The 17669-nt window shown below is 38.9% G+C and overlaps 1 protein-coding gene across 2 annotated transcripts in view; it reads left to right on the forward strand.

Moving 5' to 3' along the window:
- The first annotated feature begins 312 nt into the window (after positions 1-312).
- LOC114205492 (RNA/RNP complex-1-interacting phosphatase-like) overlaps positions 313-17669 on the forward strand; it is a 51684-nt gene continuing 34327 nt past the window's right edge. For both annotated transcript variants that reach the window (XM_028099005.2, XM_028099006.2), the window contains exon 1: positions 313-553. In XM_028099005.2, coding sequence (XP_027954806.1) covers positions 525-553 — 29 coding nt within the window. In that variant the 5' untranslated portion in view covers positions 313-524. The remainder of the gene's footprint in view (positions 554-17669) is intronic.

A 17669-nucleotide genomic window follows, 5' to 3' on the forward strand; every position in this document is an offset into this window, starting at 1 on the left:
GGGTGTCTGACAGGGAGGGGTCAGGGGGCTTTAATAGGCAGTATGGCATTCACCTGGATGGACAGGGCACTCTTGCTATTTATGAACAGCTAAGGCAGGACGCACCATTTATCGCGGACTCTGAGAGGTCACTAACCGCCTCGCAACGTTCCTCACGACCGCGGTCGCAGCCCGCCGCCCGCCTAGCGCTCCCTCCTCGGGGATTGACGTCAAGGCCGTCCGGGAGCATGCGCGGTGCGGCCCCTGAGCCGGCTGGGTCCCCGGCGAGCGCAGAGCGTGCGCCTTCGGGAATCTTCGGTGCGCTACGTCTGTTCATCGGCTGCTTGGGCTTGTGACTAGAATTAAGGCGTCGGAGCCTGTCACTCCCGCCCTGGCCTGGGCCTCTAGCGCCTGCAGGAGCGCCGGCTCTGATCACCTGCGGTCTGGTTGTGTGCCTCAGTGGCTGCAGCTGCCCGAGGGTTTGTTCTGGGAGAGAGCTGAGAGCGCGGTGTCCTGGCGCGTGGAAGCCCCGCAGCTCTCGCGTCATGGTGAAGAAGAATAGTATCCCCAACGGGTGAGTACCGGCCGTGAGCTCCCCGGCCGACGCGGGCCCGCGGCGACAACCGGAATGGTAGGCGTCCCGGAGGACACGCTCGCACGCCCGCTGTCCGCGGTCCAGGTGCGCCCTGTGGTCTTCCGCGGCGTGTGGGGCGGGCGGCGGGGATGGTGGCGCTCCGGGCGCCCGCGCAACCCGCCGGTTCGACCGCGCCGGGAGTAGAGAGCTTTGATTTCGGGCGCTTTGGGGGTGGCATCCCAAGGGGCGTCCTAAAGGGGTTCTTTTTCTTTCCGGCGCTTGGTATGAATGTAACCAATTTAATGCTTTTAAAAGCCTTGAGGTAGTGCACGCAGGACATGCTCACTCGTGTCGTGTCATCTTTGCTTCATAAACGAAACAGCTTACATTTCTTTTCCCAGTGACTCACCCCGAGTTAAAATAATGAGTTAAGTGAAAATGTTCTGTGTTTTGAAACTTGTCCTGGGAAACTGGCGGGCATGAAGTTAGGAAACTTGCTAGTAAGGAAAGCAGCTCTGCGGTGTGAGGGAGGCTTTCATTCATTCAGACATTCGACAGATGTTTTCTAGCGGCTCTCTGCGCCAGGCTTTGCGCTTGGCCCTTGGACTCCAGGGAATCTTAGAAGGGGGTTCAGACTTCTGACAGCCTTGTATATTTGGGAAAGGGGAGATGTGGAAGTGAAGAAACTGCTGCAAACATAATGTTCCAGGATATGTTTGTTCATTGTGGCATACGTAGAAATAGAACTGGGAAGTTCTGCTCGCTTTCTCAGCTGAGATAACTGCATACCGCTAAATGTGTCCGAGCCTCGAAATCGTTTGGCCATGTTGTTATTCTGAGTAAAATCCTTGCCGGGTTTCCCATCTTGAATTTCTACGGCTCTTCTGCTATGGGAATTTAGGAACAATGGTAGTGGTGAAAGAAGGACAAAGTCAAGCAATACTTTAGTAAATAGAAACGTTACAGGCTAAATAGAATAAGAGTGCATGTGCAAAAGATATGTAATCTGTGCTGTTCCTTAAATTCACTTAATTTCTGGAATAATTATCACACAGGGGTACTGTTTTTGTTTTTGTGTGTGTGTGTGTGTGTAGTTTTTTTTAAGATTTATTTATTTTAGAGAGGGGCTGGGGGAGGGACAGAAGGAGATGGAAGGGAACATCTCAAGCCAACCCTCCGCTGAGCTGGGAGCCTGATGCAGGGCTCCATCTCAGGACTCTGAGATCATGACCCTGAGATCATGACCAGAGAGATGATCAAGAGTGGGAAGCTTAACGGGACTTAACCACCCAGGAGCCCCAACAGGGGTACTGTTTTTAAAAATACATATAGCATGTATTTACTGAGGTAATAGTGTTACAACTACACTTTCATATGTTATAAAGTATGTATACCTGAATAATGAACAGGCTAAAGTGAGGTAGTGTAGGATTTGAGATCTAATATTGGACAGTTTGTAGTTTAAAGAGCTAAAAAAAAAAATCAACCCTAAATATTTTCAAGTTTAAAGGAAAATAGTATCAGTCCAGCAGATATCTCACTCAGATTGGTCATCCAAATCTCACTTGCCAAATGGTTTCGCTTCAGTTCTTTTTTTTTTTTTTCAAGTTGCTGTCATTTAAAGGTCCAGAGCTTACACATGAAAATCTAGATTTCTTGAAAAATCAGATTTAGGAAACCAGATCTGTACATGGCAATAGTAAGTGATTTGCAGCTGTCTTTTCTATAAAGAGTAAGCCTCTCCAGTTTCCCATCCCCCTTTAGCCTCCGAAGCACTGAGACTTACAGTTGATTGACTTTATTATTTTATCGGTATTTTTGGGGGGGGGGCATGTTTTACTTAGGTATGTCAACTGGCCTGGCATTTGATTTTGTAAGTCCAGCTGTAGAGGGTAAATGGGAGGAAGGAACTTAGTTTATTATATTACTTGTTTCCAGAATAAAATGTCATTTTGAGCGCCGCCAGGCAGTGCTGTGGACTGTTCTGTCAAAAAGCATGGTTACCTTCCATATTGTGAGCCCCAGAAGATGACATCACTTCAAATATCCCTACAGTCCTTTAACTTGATGAGTTGCAGTTTGGGCATTTGAATAGTCTGGGTGATTGTAGTATTCCTGGTTCTACCTCCCACTCGGGAGTATGGTGAAACGTGACAGTGAAATAGGAAAGTACTTCTAAACTGAAGAGCCTCTAAACAAACTAGTTTCAATAACTCTAAAATAGCAATTTTCTTATCTGGAGGTATAGATTTACTTTTATCTTCCAATGATCTCTCTTCCCAAACTTGTTTTGTTTTTTGTTGTTGTTTTTTGTTTTTAAAGAAAGAAAAGATATATGGCTACAGACAAGAGATACTCTAATTGGGATTGATTTGGAAAAGAGTTTAAAAATGGGGCACCTGGGTGGTTCAGTTTATTAAGCATCCAACTCTTGATTTCATCTCAGGTCATGATCTCAGGGTGGTGATATCAAGCCCCAAGTCGGGCTCTGTGCACTCAGTGGGGAGTCTGCTTGAGATTTTCTCTCTCCCTCTCCCCCTCCCCACCTCTCTAAAACAAATAAACCTTAAAAAAAATTTAAAAATGTGCAGTTGCCCCTTTAAATTACACAGGATTTTAACATGAGTTTTTCAGAAATGTTCTCTTTATTTGATCCGATTGGAATACTCTTTTGTTAAGTTCTCTGCCTTATTATTTTTTTCTTTGAGAAATTTCCCTCTGTTAGAAGGTCAGTTCCTGTTGATTACACTTTGGGTCTAGTTTTTTTTTTTCCTCAAGTAAAATTCTGTTCATTGCTATATGACTCCTAATAGGTATTATATGTGTTGTGACAAAGTAATCACATTGAGGATTTTTATCCCTCATTCCACTATATTTGTATTCAAAATAATTTGGATCCTCCATCCTACACTACTATGTCTTCCTCCACCCATTTGCCCATTTTTCAGAGCTTTTCTGTCACAAAACCAGAGGGTCTGCTGTAAGAAGGACAGCTGTATGTATGGGGGTGGGGGGACAAAGTCCCTGAATCCTGAAATTGGGAGCAGAGTACTATCATATTGATTCTTGCCAAACATTGAGTGAATTTAACCTGGGACCTCACTGTGTAATGTAAATATTCAGAATGGATTTGTATTTTCAAGCAGTATTCTATAAACATACTATCTAAAGGTCAAAATACTGCCTTATGTTCCAAACTATCTCTTTCATGCTTCTAGGGATACCCTTTAGTTCTCCTTTGAAATTTGTGAGTTTCTCATGAGATTTTAAGCTTTAATTTTATTTTCTGAATGTCCATATTAACGACAGATGAGTGTAAACATCATTAATTTTATTCTGAGTTTCATTGATTGCCTGGGTTTTTTGAAATTCTTTTTACTTTTTAATAATAGAGTCACCAAAACTAACACTGTTGTTTAACCTCAGCAACCAAATAAAGTCCTAGTGTTTTGGGCAGCTTGATATTGGAAGAGTATTATGAGAGTTTCATTTAAGATCGGAGATCAGTAAATCCCATTCTACTTCTAGTTTCTGTTATACGTGGTAATGACACTGATAATTTTTCATAGCCTTATCCCCACAGTTTCTCTATCTTTTGATCATCAGCCTTCTTCCAGAGACAATTACTTTTTCTCTGGACTCCCCATATGTGATATAAGTAAACTCCTCTTTATCCCCTTCTTCTTACATAACATTCTTCCTCCTGATATTTGGAGACTGACTCTCCCATAAGGACACTGCTTTCCCAGCAGCTCACCACATTGGAAGTCAAGCCCCACATACCACAGGGGGCATTGATATGCTCCATCTCCTCATTGCCATTGCTAGGCCACTCCATCCTACCCTTGTAAAACATAATGGAAACCCTTGTGTAATTACCGTTTACCTTCCTCTTCATCATTTATCAGCTCCCTGGTCACTCCCTCACTTTTAAAAAAGAATTTAGCACCCAACTCAGTCTTCATTACTCAAGTCCTACAAGACCATGGCGGGACTAAAGCAGTCATGTGCATCACAGTTCCAGCACCTGAAATGACTGTCTGTGGGACCTTAATGTCTAAGACTGTTCCATATTAAAAATACTAAATTCTAGCATTCTCCTCTCATCTTTCTGTTTATCCATCTCTCCCTCTTCCTTACTTTTCTATATTTAATCTGTGGCCTCATAAAGACTCTGTCCTTTGACTACTATTTTATCATCATCAGCCTCTACCTAGATTAACTTTCTTCCTTGTCTAGCCATGCTACTTGGTTCATTATTTACTCAAATTTCCCTGCCTTTTGTCTTTCTCTGCTTTTGCTCTCTCTCTAGTTCAGTTTAGTCATTTGCTTTTTCAACTCATATATTTAAAGATAATTAAGTTCTGGGCACCTGGGTGGCTCAGTTGGTTAAGCGACTGCCTTCGGCTCAGGTCATGATCCTGGAGTCCCGGGATCGAGTCCCACATCGGGCTCCCTGCTCAGCGGGGAGTCTGCTTCTCCCTCTGACCCTCTTCCCTCTCGTGCTCTCTATCTCTCATTCTCTCTCTCAAATAAATAAATAAAATCTTTAAAAAAAAAAAAGATAATTAAGTTCTAGTACTGAAAATTACAAAACCAGATTATTGTCATGACGATATGTCACAGTCCATAATAGAGCTCAGCCATTCTTTTCCTTTTCCACCTACAGCTACTATTCTAATTTTTATCACTGTTTAAACCTTCTATCCCATCTTTGACCTTGTACTTTCAGCAGGTGGTTTTGCTTTTTCAGAGGAAATAGACTCTCAGAAGTGAATTTGTAACAGTGACCGCCAGGCCGACTTAACTTCATCAGCAGATATCCTTCTCTCCTGTCTCAGCTTAAGAGGTATGCTTTTTTTCTATCCACAACTGATCCTATATATATGCTAGATCCCATCCATTCTGTCTCCCCTGGGGCCCTTGCTTCATCATTTAACCTTTTCTTTTATCTTCAGTATACCTTTTCTCACCCACCTGCACCAGCTTCATCTTCCCTGTTCAACAACAAAAAAATGCCTCCACTTGGATTATCCTCTGATTTCTGCTCTCTCTTTCCTCTCCCTTACTATCAAATTTGTGGAAAGAGTAATCTCCCACTCCCCAAGTCTATTAACTCTTCCACCTGCAGTGTTCTGGCTTCTATCACTTACCTGCCATTAAGGACTTTCTAATTGACAAACCCAGTGTATCTTCTTAGACCTCTTAAATGCACTTGGTACGGTAGACCGTTGCCCAGTCTTGAACTTTCCTTCTTTGGTTTCTCTAACATCAGATTCTATTTTTCTTCTCCCATCTCTTAGAGCATTTTAAATTTTCTATACTCGTTCCTCTGGGATCTCACTCTAATCCCTTTTTTCTATGATTTTTTAGTCATTTTCTTCTCTTTGGCATGTGAACATGTTCAAGTTCATCTTAAGAAAAGCGAAAAATAAAAAAACAAACATTGACTGTTGCTTTCTAGGGTTTTGTCCTTTATCTTGTTCTCTTTTTATTTTGTTCTCTTGAGTAGTCTCATAGCCTCAACTACCAGCTGTAGGATAATAAATTCCAAATCTATTCTTAGCCCACACTCTTTACCTGAGCTCTAGACTGACTGTGGATACCCTCACCCCAATTTCCAAAACTCTGAATATGCAGAGTTTAAAACCAACCTTGCCTCACAAAACTTATTCTCTTTATTTCCTGTTTTTTGAATGAAGCCAGTATTTAGTCACCCAAGTTAAAACTAAGAACAATACTGAAATTCCATTTTTTTTTTTTAACATCCCACACACAGTTGCAGGTCATTTGATTCTATCTCCTAAATAACTGCTCTTTGGAGCCTACTTTTCTCCTTATTGTTCTGCTTTAGCAGCCATCGGCGCTGGATCCCAGGATCCTGGGATCATGACCTGAGCTGAAGGCAGACGCTTAACGACTGAGCCACCCAGGCGCCCCATCATCTCTTGATAGTAGCTTCTTAATTGATGTGTTTGTCTCCAAGTTGTTCTCTTCTGGTTCATTTTTAAAATTAAATTAATTAAAAAAATTTTTTTAAAGATTTTATTTATTTATTTGACAGAGAGAGACACAGTGAGAGAGGGAACACAAGCAGGGGGAGTGGGAGAGGGAGAAGCAGGCTTCCTGCTGAGCAGGGAGCCCGATAATGGGGCTCGATTCCAGGACCCTGGGATCATGACCTGAGCCGAAGGCAGATTCTTAATGACTGAGCCACCCAGGAGCCCCTAATTAAAAATTTTTAAATTGAAGTATAGTTGATACAATATTACATTAGTTTCAGTTATAAAACATAGTAATTCAACAAGTCTATACATTATGCCATGCTTACCACAAGTATAGCTACCATCTGTCACCATACAACACTATTACAGTATCACTGACTTTTGCCTGTGGTGTACCTTTTATCCCCATGTTATTCATTCCATAACTAGAAACTTGTATCTCCCACTTCTCTTTACCCATTTTGCCCATCCACTCATCCCCCTCTCCTCTGGCAACCATCACTTTGTCCTCTGTATTTATGGGTCTGTTTCTGCTTTTTGTTTGTTTATTCATTTGTTTTGTTTTTTAGATTCCACATATACCATCTATGGTATTTGGCTTTCTCTGACTTATTTCACTTAGTATAATATCCTCTAGGTTTATCCATGTTGTTGAAAATGACAAGATCTCATCCTTTTTAATGGCTGAGTAATATCCATTATATATATACAAAATACATATGTATATTACATCTTTTAAGTAATGAAGTATGGTTGACACACAATGTTACATTTATTTCGAGTATACAACGTAGTGATTGGACAAGTCTGTACATTATTATACTACATCTTTTTTTATCCATTCATCTATTGATGGACACTTGGATATCTTCCATATCTTGGATATTGTATTAATGTTGCAATAAACATAGGGGTTCATATATCTTTTTGAATTAATCTTTTTGTTTTCTTTGGGTAAATACCTGGTAGTAGAATTACTGGATCATATGGTATTTCTATTTTTAATTTTTTTTTCCATACTGTTTTCTATAGTGGCTGTACCAATTTTCATTTCCACCAAGGGCTCCCTTTTTTTTTTTTGTTCTGAAGTATCACTTTTTAAAAAATTTTTATTGTTATGTTAATCACCATACATTACATCATTAGTTTTGGATGTAGTGTTCCATGATTCATTGTGTATAACACCCAGTGCTCCATGCAGAACGTGCCCTCTTTAATACCCATCACCAGGCTAACCCATCCCCCCACCACCCTCCTCCCTCTAGAACCCTCAGTTTGTTTTTCAGAGTCCATCGTCTCTCATGGTTGGTCTCCCCCTCCGATTTCCCCTCTTCTATTCTTCCAAAGGCTCCCTTTTCTCCACATTCTCACCAACACTCGCTCTTTCTTGTCTTATTGATTCTAGCCATTCTGATAGGTGTAGGGTGATACCTCATTGGTTCATTCTTTATACTCTCACCAAACTGTCTTCCTAAAATGCAAGCCTGATTCCCTATTTTCATTTCCTCCATCTGGTAAAGTCTGAGCTCTTTACATGGCATATATGAACTGTCTTCTTTCTAAGCTTCATTTTTTTTTTAAGATTTTATTTATTTGACAGAGAGAACAAGAGCAGAAACACAAGCGTGGGAGGGTGGGAGAGGGAAAAGCAGGCTTCCCGCTGAGCAGGGATCCTGATGTGGGGCTCGATCCCAGGACCCTGGGATCATGACCTGAGCTGAAGGCAGACGCTTAACAACTGAGCCACCCAGGCGCCCCATAAGCTTCATTTTTTTTTTAACTACTCTCCAGCATGCATATTATACTAAAACCATACCGAACTGCTCACTGTATCCTAGGCCTAGCATGTGCCATCATGCCTGCATGCCTTTTCATGTGCCATTCCTTCCTGGAATGCCACCCCTTTTTCTCCATAAAGTTTCTACTCAAGCTTTCTTTGTGATGCCATCCCTAATTCACTCTTTTATGGCACTTTATGGTAATTGTCGGACTCTCTCTCCATGAGACTAAATATTGTTTGAGGGCTAACACTGCATTTCTCCATTCATTAGTACTTAATAAGTTTGCTGAATGAATAAATGAATAACAATGAGCACAGTATCTTCAGGTAACAGTGAACCATGATTCCTGGATAGTTTGGGTGATGATCAAATATTAACTTTGGGAGGGACCCCAGAGACAATGTGGTCCAGCTCTTCATTTATCGGATATAGAAACTGAGGACCAGGAAGGACTGAAGCACCTGTTCCTCAGGCATAGCATATGCATGGATGCCTTCATATCTTGTTTTTGTTCTTCCCTCTGCCTAGAAAGGACTGTTCTACCTGGCCATTTGCTACTTGTCTATGGATCTTGTTATTTCAGGGTTGTACTTGGACTACCAGCATCAGAATTACCAGGAATGCTTATTTTTTTTGTTTTTATTTTTTTTTTTAGGAATGCTTATTTAAAATGTAGATTCCTGACCTCCATCACAGAATTTCTCAATCCATCTCTGTAAGGGAATCCAAGAAATCTATTTTAATTGCAGTTTCACCCTACTAACCTAAGAAACTAGTCTCTACTTCCCCCCCCCATACTCTTCCTCTGTAAAACAAGCACACAAAGAGTATGTATATGTGTGTGTGAGAGAGAGAGAGGGGGGAGAAGAAAAATACTCATTCTAAGATGAGAAAGGAACTGTTTTAGTAAACTGCCAATCACAAGCTTTCAATACATCTTTTATGATTTTCATCTTTGTTACTTAAAAAATAAAAGCAAACTGACACCAATTTACATAGTAATCAGAACAAAAACTAATTGAAGTTCAGATTTGCTGTTGCTCATTTCCTAGCAAGACCTCTCTCCTAAAAAGTACTCTTGAAGTTCAGAATTTTTCAGTGAGATTGTTGCATGTGTCTATGAGAGAGACAGAAGGAGAGGGTGATGATTTTCAAAAGGGTTCTTTTACATTTAGTGGTTGAAGGTGAGAACATGTTAAGGCTTCAGAAGAGAATGAGGCCCAGCCAATTGCTGACATTTCTGCATGCGATTGGAAGTGCCCTAACGGGTAGTTATCTCCCCTAACTTAAAGATATAATGGCACTATACAGAAGGTGTGAACAGAGGCTGCTGATTACTGTGGAAAAGTGAATGTTAGGTTGACTAACTGGAAAGGGGGAATAAATAAATACTATGACTGGGAACAAATTTTTCCAGGCCAAAAGTACTTTTAACTACTTTTAATTCTAGTAGACCCAACCTTTGGAAATTCTGATTTAGTATGCGTAGATTGGGACCAAGACATCTAATATTTCTATAAAGAATTTTTGAAATTTTTATGTATGCCCGTGGTAGAGATCCACTCTTTAAAGGGAAAGAACCCAATCGAGTACTTATTTAAGCGTTTACATTTAGGTGGGTTTTTCCTCTATCTAGGCAAGAGTTCTAGCTCCTTTACTTGCTCAGCAAGGTACCAGTTTTATTGTCTGTCTGTATTTAAGAAAAAATAGTGATTAATTACCATGTGCTTAATGCTAATGGGTTTGGGTCTTTATATCCGTGGTGTGCACATAAAGCCTCTAGCTTATATAGATCAGTTATCAACAAGTGTTATAAAACACCAGCACTCCAGATTCTTATGAGACAGTAGAATCCAGAATTGTCCTTTCTTTACTTCTTCTCAAAAGCTTGACTAAAAGAAGTTGACCAAGAGAAGATTATTTCAAGGGTGTGTAGTCCATCCATTTCTATCAGTGGATCAAGCTGAACCACTTGGAATTTAGGTGCTTGGACTATACTGCCTTAATTCCTTGAAGAATTATTTTCACTGAGTCATGCCTAGTCATGTTAAATGTCATGTCCAGTCATGTGAATGATTTATTTTAGGACTCAGTAATAGACATTGTTTCCTTTTTGCTGTTGTCTGATTCTTTTTGATATTTTATAAATATGTAATGTATAAATTATTTCACTTCTTTTGCTTTTGTTTCTTAGAAGCTGCAAGGTGAATGTGAAGTTTAGTTAATATTGAATCTGGCTTTTATGATCTGTATGTTTTGATGTTTACATGTTCTTGATTTTCTACTTATGTTTTATTTGCACTTTAAGTACAATTCTTTGAAATTCTTTGTGAAATAAGTGTATCTACATTAAGTTAAATGTCTGGCACTTCAGTTCATCGTAAGATACAAATTACTGCAGCATTAAACAAAAGTTTTGGTAATTGGATTGTAGAGTGGGATGGGAAGTAAAATGAAATCCTATGTTTGAAATGGCTTAGAATAAATTTTTTTAAATGGAGTTAAAATCTGATGCCTCTGTCTGATTAATTCACTTTTTACCCGAATTATTGCAATAGCTGATGAGTTAATTTTCAACTTTCTTGGGAGCTTTAAAAGAATACTTTTCACATAGTTGTATTCTGAGGATATTTGGGCATGTTCTACCACTTGGAATTATTAGTAATGACCTATTTTCAGGCCTAATGATTTCAGTTGTAAAGACATAATATACATCAAATCTAGTTTTGATGGAACCTGTCATCAAGAAACATTAAAAAAATTAGTCCCTTGCAAACAAAGCATTTCATATAGGTTTAGAAAAGGGAGAGGTGACTATGGGCTGTATTGATTGGAGATTTCTTACAGGGCTGAGTTAGGGCTTGAAGCGAGACTCAGATTTTGATCAGTGGTTCTCAGCCAGGGCTGATTTTGTCCTTCAAGAAATGTTTGGTTATTTGGAGTTATATTTGGCTATCACAACTTGGAGTAGGGGGTGCTACTGGCATTTAGTGGATAAGGCCAGACGTACTGCTAAACATCCTGTAATGCACAAGACAGCTCCCCACATCAAAAATTATTCAGCCCCCAGTGTCATTAGTGCTCAGTTGAGAAACCATGATTTAGATGACCAAATAGCCTAAGGAAGGGCAAAAACCCAGAAAGAGAAATGAACTTCTGTATTTGTGGGATTCTAAGGAGATCTGCTGGACTGAGACACAATTTCCAGGTGGGCTCTGTGGTGAAAGGTAAAATTCAATATATAGGATAAGGCTGTATGATATATGGCCTTGAAAGAGTCTAAAAAACAGATTTGAAATTTATCCTGTAATGATAGCATTTACAGAAAGATTCTATAACAGTGACATACAGGAAGGGATAAATGGGGGAGAATCTGAAAGGCAAAGGAGACATACTATGGGAGACCATTGCAGTTACTCAGTGACGAAGTGTAAGTAGAGAGCACAGTGGTAGGAACAAAAAGGAAGAGTTAGATGTAAATTTGTTTCAACAGCTAAGGTTAACAATGGCATTTGAGGGTTTAAGGAAAGGAAGGGGACCTAAGTGACTTTTCTTTTGATCTCAAGCCACTTTCTAGTGCTCTAATCACTGAATTTCACCATCCATCCCTCTCTAATACAACATCCGTGTCATTGCAGCTGCTATTTCTGTTCTGTGACTAACCTTCTCTTTGTCCACCTACTCCTTTATCCACTGAGTAGAAAACTTATGGAACATTTTAACTGAGGAGGTGGTACAGACTAAAAATGTATGGTTTCAAGAGGGATTAAAAACTTGGCAGGTAAAGTTTTGGTGTTAAGACTGGTTCTCTGCCTTCTTTGAAAACATCCCTTCCTACCAGTGACCCAATGTATGTTGAGATGGAAAATTGATTTTTTTATACACTAAATTACTAGCGATCTGGGTAGGATATTTGAGGGAAAAAATCTTAGTAGTTCTTATCCTCTTTTATTTATTTTTAAAGATTTTATTTATTTGAGAGAGAATGAGTTAGAGAGAGCAGACCACAAGCCTGGGGGGGGGGGCAGAGGGAGAGGGAGGAGCAGACTCCCCGCTGAGCAGGGAGCCCCATGCAGGGCTTGATCCCAGGACCCTGAGATCATGACCTAAGCTGAAGGCAGACCCTTAACCGACTGAGCCACCCGGTTGCCCTCTTATCCTCTTTTAAAAGTATAGCTACTTGGGGAGCACCTGGGTGACCCAGTAAGTTAAGTGTCCGACTCTTGATTTCAGCTCAGGTCATGATCACAGGGTCCTGAGATCGAGCCCCGCCTTGGGCTCCATGCTCAGTGAATCTGCTTGAGATTCTCTCTCCCTCTCCCTCTTTCCCTCCCTGCTCTGTCCTGCGCGCACACACACACACACACACACACACACACACTCTCTCTCTCTCAGATAAATAAATCTAAAAAAAGTATAGCTGTTCCTATAGGATAGAATGGTTAAGAAAATTTTTTATTTTTATGTTACAGCCTAGAATTTGGACACCATTGAAATGGGAGTACTTTGGATTCTGTTTTATCTTCTCTCTCCAACTAGTGAGGTGTATAACTTTGGGTAAATAATTTTATATAGTAATTAGCTTTAGTTTCCTTTTCTGTAGAATGGGAAAAAAATATGTGCTTATTTAAGCATAAGTATGTGATGAGATCTAGCAAGGTAGGTAAAAATTTATTCAAAAATATATATCCTTTATATATATGTGTGTATGTGTGTGTGTATATATATATATATATGTATATGTATATACACATTGTTTATGAATGCAAATTGTAACCAAATTTTATTTTCATAGGGATCTGTAATAAGATTGTAGTGTGGGGTTTTTTTTAAAAATAGAATCAAGGGACACCTGGGAGGCTCAGTCAAAGTGTCTGCCCTCAGCTTAGGTCATGATATCAGGGTCTAGGGATTGAGCCCCACACGGGGCTCCCTGCTCAGTGAGGAGTCTGCTTCTCCCTCTCCCTCTGTCCCTCCCACCTGCTCATACTTTCTCTCTCTTTCTCAAATAAATAAATAAATAAGTAAATAAATAAATAAATAAAATCTTAAAAAAAATAAGAATAGAATCAAGCTCAGAGTCCTAAGAAAATAGCATAGGAATCAATAAGAAACTCTAAAAAGCTTAAATTCCCACCATGGGGTGGAGGCTTCATCTTTTTTAGTTCCCACTCATTGCCTGTGGAGTACACTCTTCTCTTTAAAAAGCTAAAAGCTCGAGTGTAAACCACCCCCCTTGCCTTTGGTTCCTAAACAAAACGTTGGTTATGCTCTCCTGCCTCTTTTGCCTCAAATATAGAATGTGCCTTAGAGGAGAAGCAACAAGACCTAACTTCAAGTCTTGACTTTACCATTAGTATACTGGGATACTAGGCAACTCCAACTCTTGGCCTCATTTTTTTCATTTATCAAGTGGGAATAAATACCTTAAAAAATACCTTAAAAAATGTCTGTTCTATCTATCTCATATAGAGTCATATGAGGAACAAATGAGATAATATTAATGAAAGTTTCTGAAAAAATTCGAAGTCTAGGAATGTAAATTGTTATTACTACTATCTTGTAACTATCACTGGAATATCGTTAAACTCTGGTTCCAGAAAGGCTAATCAGTATTATTAAATTACCTCAGTTATCTGTAATTTCATTTACTTTTCTACAACTTTCTGTTTAATTTCTACTAGAATTACTGTATTTATTTGTTATTTATTTGGTGTGTGGTACAGATATTAGTTAAGTAAGATATTGCTACTTGTCATTTTTTAGTGGGGTTTATGGCTCAGGGAAATATTTGTTCATATGTTTTTATGGCCCCATCCTAATCTTCTATTAACAGAGAGTTTATTGAACATATACTATGTAAATACTGCCATGCCAAGTGCTTTGTGAGGATAAGATTTACCAGAAAAAATTTAGAGACTAAGACATAATAATAGCTTGCTGAACTCTATGGTTCATTGAGTAAATAGAAATGGCAGTTCAAAGAAGAAAGAACTCAAAGGAGATTTTTTTTTTTAGGGCAGAGTATTACTAATTACATTTTTTATTGTGCCATCATTTTTTGTTTTGTTTTTTAAAAATTTCAGAACTTAAGAAAAGTAGGAATAATACAGTAAATATTTTGTAACCTTTGCCTAGAATCTAATTTGCCACATTTGCTTGATCTTCATATGTATACATATACACTTAACCCACTTTTTTTTTCTAGCCGTTTGATTTAGTTACAGAGGCCATGACAGTACACTCCTGAATACTTCAGCATGTATCTCCTAAAAACAAGATAATTCCCTGTTTAACCACATATAATAATCAAAACTTTGGAAATTAAACATTGACACAATATTCTTATAGTCCATATCCAGATTTCCCAATATAATTATGATGGAGTTTGTTTTTTTATCCCAAAAAGGTCTTGCATATATTTAGTTGTTTCTTTAGTCTCCATCTACAATAGTCTTTTTTTGGTCTTTCATGACATTGTCATTTATTCAGTCTAGGCCAGTGGTTGGCAAAATATGGCCCATGGGCTGGCCAACTGTTTCTATAAAGTTTTTTTTGAAAAATAGCTATACTCAAGATGCACGTTTTGCCTCTAGCTGCTTTTGCACTACAGGGGCAGAGTTGTGTAGTTGCAACAGAGACTGTGTGGCCCACAAGCCTAAAATGTTTACTACCTGACTTTTAGGAAGTTTGTTGATCCCTAATCTAGGCAGTTGGTTATGTATGACCCTCTTTTTGAGTTTGCTGATTGTTTCTTTAATTATATTCAAGTTGAACTTTTTGTTTTTTGTTTTTTTTTGGCAACAACACTACATTGGTATTGTTATAGCCTTCTCATATACTACATCAGGAGGCACATGAGGTCAGTTTGTCCTGTTCTTTGTGATGTTAAGTCTTGGGGGCGTTTTGTAATAAAGGATGACTTCATGAAAGAAATGATGTTTTAAACTAATCCTCAAGGATAGGGTAGTATTTGAATAGGTGGAAAGATTTTTCTAGTAGACCTTGTCTGTAACATTCTTCTGTTCCTGCTTCTATTAATCCTAAATTAGTATTTTCATCCATTCATATGGCTGGAATGATTGATAGCTTAACAACGTATTGATCTGTTGGTAGCAGTCAGAACATTATAGGTTTTGTCCATACAGTCTCTACCTTTTATTTATTTGTTTAATTTTGCAATGGTAATTGTCTTTTATCTTACACTGTGTCCAAGAATTCTGTAAGCAAGTTTTTTTTTTTTATTTGTATAGAGTACTCTAAAGATTTCTGTCTTCTCTTGGAGCTTAATAAAATTTTATTTGTCTGAAAACCAGAACCCCAGAAGTATTGCATTCCAGAAGCAAATGTTGGGAATGAATATAGATTCACTTACTTTTTTTTTTTTTAAAGTAGCTGAATAGATCATTTAAATGAAGTACTAGTTTATTTAGATACCATCATTTATGTCATTGTGGAAACATTAGTTGCTGAAATAAATGGATTGAAAAAAGTGCATGTTATGGTAATATATGTAATAATGTTGGCAATATTAGCAAATGGTCCAAAATTGCTTCCATATGGTTCCTTTATATTGTTAATACAAAAAGAACAGCTTCCAACTGGATGTCAAAACCAAAGATGAACATGTTTATAGAATTATCATAGCCATAATTGAATGTCATTCATAATAGTGGAATTATATGTGCTGTCGAGGAAAGGATAATTGTTAAGTATTCAAGGGCATCTTATTCCACAAGTGAAGAATTCCATCAAAGAAATGATCTTTTTAAAAATGTCACGAGCAAAAATATAAGAGTTAATGAGTTATTTAAAGGTAAAAATGAGGCCTTTTATTTAGAAATGAAGCCTTTTCATCAGGGAAATCCAAATCAAAACCTCAATGAGATACCACCTCACACCTGTCAGAATGGCTAAAATTAACAAGTCAGGGAACGACAGATGTTGGCGGGGATGTGGAGAAAGGGGAACCCTCCTACACTGTTGGTGGGAATGCAAGCTGGTGCAACCACTCTGGAAAACAGTATGGAGGTTCCTCAAACAGTTGAAATTAGAGCTACCATTCGATCCAGCAATTGCACTACTGGGTATTTACCCCAAAGATACAAATGTAGGGACCCGAAGGGGTACGTGCACCCCAATGTTTATAGCAGCAATGTCCACAATAGCCAAACTGTGGAAAGAGCCAAGATGTCCATTGACAGATGAATGGATAAAGAAGATGTGGTATATATACACAATGGAATATTATGCAGCCATCAAAAGGAATGAGATCTTGCCATTTGCAACGACGTGGATGGAACTGGAGGGTGTTATGCTTAGTGAAATAAGTCAATCAGAGAAAGACATGTATCATATTACCTCACTGATATGAGGAATTCTTAATCTCAGGAACAAACTGAGTGTTACTGGAGTGGTTGGGGGTGGGAGGGATGGGGTGGCTGGGTGATAGACATTGGGGAGGGTATGTGCTACGGTGAGCGCTGTGAATTGTGCAAGACTGTTGAATCACAGATCTGTACTTCTGAAACAAATAATGCAACATATTTTAAGAAAAAAGAAAAAGAAGAAGATAGCAGGAGAGGAAGAATGAAGGGGAGTAAGTCAGAGGGGGAGACGAACCATGAGAGACGATGGACTCTGAAAAACAAACTGAGGGTTCTAGAGGGGAGGAGGGTAGGGGGATGGGTTAGCCTGGTGATGGGTATTAAAGAGGGCACATTCTGCATGGAGCACTGGGTGTTATGAACAAATAATGAATCATAGAACACTACATCGAAAACAAATGATGTAATATATGGTGATTAACATAACAATAAAAAATTAAAAAGGATAAAAGGAAAAAAAAATGAAGCCTTTTATTTACTTATGCTAGGAATCATTTTCTAATTTTTATTTTTTATTTAAGAAATTTTTTAAAAGATTTTATTTATTTGACAGAGAGAGAGAGACAGCAAGAGCAGGAACACAAGCAGGGGAAGTGGGAGAGGGAGAAGCAGGTTTCCCGGGGAGCAGGGAGCCCAATGTGGGACTTGATCCCAGGAGCCTAGGATCATGACCTGAGCCGAAGGCAGACGCTTAACAACTGAGCCACCCGGGCTCCCCTCATTTTCTAATTTTTAAAGAGAAAGAAACCTAGTCCAACATCATTGCTTTGTTACTGGATTTTGGTAGCATTTGGATTGTATTTAAGAACTTGAGAAACTGTATTTTTCAACTTCAGATAAATTGTCAAAATCAAATTTCTGTTCTTACAAAGCAAAGGACTACTGGAACATAGTTATCATTCTTTTTTTTTTTTAAGATTTTATTTTTTTATTAGAGAGAGAG

The sequence above is a fragment of the Eumetopias jubatus genome, unplaced genomic scaffold (genome assembly GCF_037043125.1).
Source record: "Eumetopias jubatus isolate StellerSeaLion01/CBP00866 unplaced genomic scaffold, mEumJub1_p1.0 scaffold_17, whole genome shotgun sequence".
Classification (NCBI taxonomy): domain Eukaryota; kingdom Metazoa; phylum Chordata; class Mammalia; order Carnivora; family Otariidae; genus Eumetopias; species Eumetopias jubatus.